General features: G+C 45.0%; 1 protein-coding gene across 1 annotated transcript; it reads left to right on the top strand.

Annotated features, from left to right (window-relative positions):
• Nucleotides 1–298: 298 nt before the first annotated feature.
• Pmar_PMAR015158 (bromodomain-containing protein, putative) lies at nucleotides 299–688 on the top strand (the record flags this gene model as incomplete). The annotated part of the gene is made up of 1 exon (XM_002764382.1): nucleotides 299–688. One exon carries the CDS (start codon nucleotides 299–301, stop codon nucleotides 686–688), a length of 390 nt encoding a protein of 129 aa, XP_002764428.1.
• Between the last annotated feature and the right edge of the window lie 960 nt (nucleotides 689–1,648).

Genomic DNA, 1,648 nt, shown 5'->3' with positions numbered 1-1,648 from the left:
GTGTCCAGTTGCAGAGTACTGATGTCAGAAGGTCAGCTAGGCATACTCGACGGAGATAATGGGGTTTGTTGAGCAGTCTCCTTCTCGTTCTCCGCGTTGGGTTGGGTTGGCGGATTAGGTCTCCACTCTGTTGTAGTACATTATAATCCTTTTTGAACGACGATGAGCGCTTCAGCGCGATCATCGAAGCCTCACGGTCGTGACTCGACACATGTAGTATCATACCTCTACGAATGAGTTATGAATCTTCCTTAACTCTTAGGGGCATCACCATCCGCTGACATTCAAGCAACAAGGTATGCCCGAATGGGAGAGAAATGAATACCGAAGGCTGATTCAGAGGATATGCAGACACCATAGGGATATAGTAGAGCCGTTCATCAATCCTGTGCCCAAGACGGTACCACGCTACTATGACATCATATCGACACCTGTTGACATCGGGGTCATTCGGGAGAAACTCGATACCCTGGCATATAACAGCCGAGCTGAGTTCGAAGGTGATATCAGACAAATGCTCAGTAATGCATATTTGTATAATAACCCGGGTGAATACGTCTTTGAGAAGGCGTTGGAGTTCCACGATCTCTTCAACGAGCAAATGAACACAACGGTTGCAGTCGTGCTGGACAGGCTGGCTCAGGAGGAGGAGGCTATTACTAAGGTCAAACGTCGGCGGAAAGAGTAATCGATATCGTTATCATTGCCTGATAATGTAGCAAGAATGAGCATATGCCGCTCTTAATAAGAGACTTGAGTTTATAGTGGCATCGCTACTTAACAAAATCATGTGAACTCGTGGGTCATGATGATATTGAAGGTAATGTAAAAGTCGTTACCACAAATTGTCACTGTTGGTTTTTTACGATAAGTGAACCAACCAACGGTCCCTGGGTAGTAGACAGTTCTACGGCTGTTCGCAGTGTGTAAGCGATTGATCTCGAGATGAACATACGTGAATGAGGTTGCGAACGATACGATGATGAACGTACAATGATGAAAATACTGTTGTTCCTGAGAAGGATATTGTGGCTAATGATCGGCTAAGTCGTTGAGAGCTACGGTCAGGTGGGATTTGAGGAGAGTTGCGACCTCGACCGAGACAAACTTGATAGTCTTGTTTAGTGGTAGTACGTGAGAGTCAAAAAGTTAGTTTATACATTTCTCATGAGTATGTATAACATACTGTAGTTAAAGTGACCATCTCGACTGTTGTGATATTATGAATACTGCGAGGACAATTGGATACTTTAAAACGTGTCACAGGGGAAAGCGACGCCTTTCATATATTCATCACGAGATGGAGAGTGGGTGGTAATACTGCCCGCTTGAGTGGGTTTATGACTTTCCAACGAAACACCCTGTTAACAGCGATGGTAAATAGGAAATATCTACGTTTGGCTCTCCGTGGTGACACTAGTTTTCGTCTGTCACCGCCATATCGGCTCTGGTTTTCCTGTATTTTTTCTTCCTCTGTGAATCTCCCTCCTCCCCCTCCTCCTCCGCCTTCTCCTCCACAGCTTCTTCTTGAGTACCCTTCTTCAGAAGCTTGAGGAATTTACTTTTGGATGTTGTATCCATCCCTGTGGACAACACACAGATGCCGATGAAAAGAAATTCAATCATCACTCTCAAGGACGAACTACAA

Source organism: Perkinsus marinus (assembly GCF_000006405.1).
Source record: "Perkinsus marinus ATCC 50983 genomic scaffold scf_1104296977774, whole genome shotgun sequence".
NCBI classification, from domain to species: Eukaryota; Perkinsozoa; order Perkinsida; family Perkinsidae; genus Perkinsus; species Perkinsus marinus.
The sequence above is the reverse complement of the archived record's forward strand: the minus strand, read 5'-3'. Positions and strand labels throughout refer to the sequence as shown.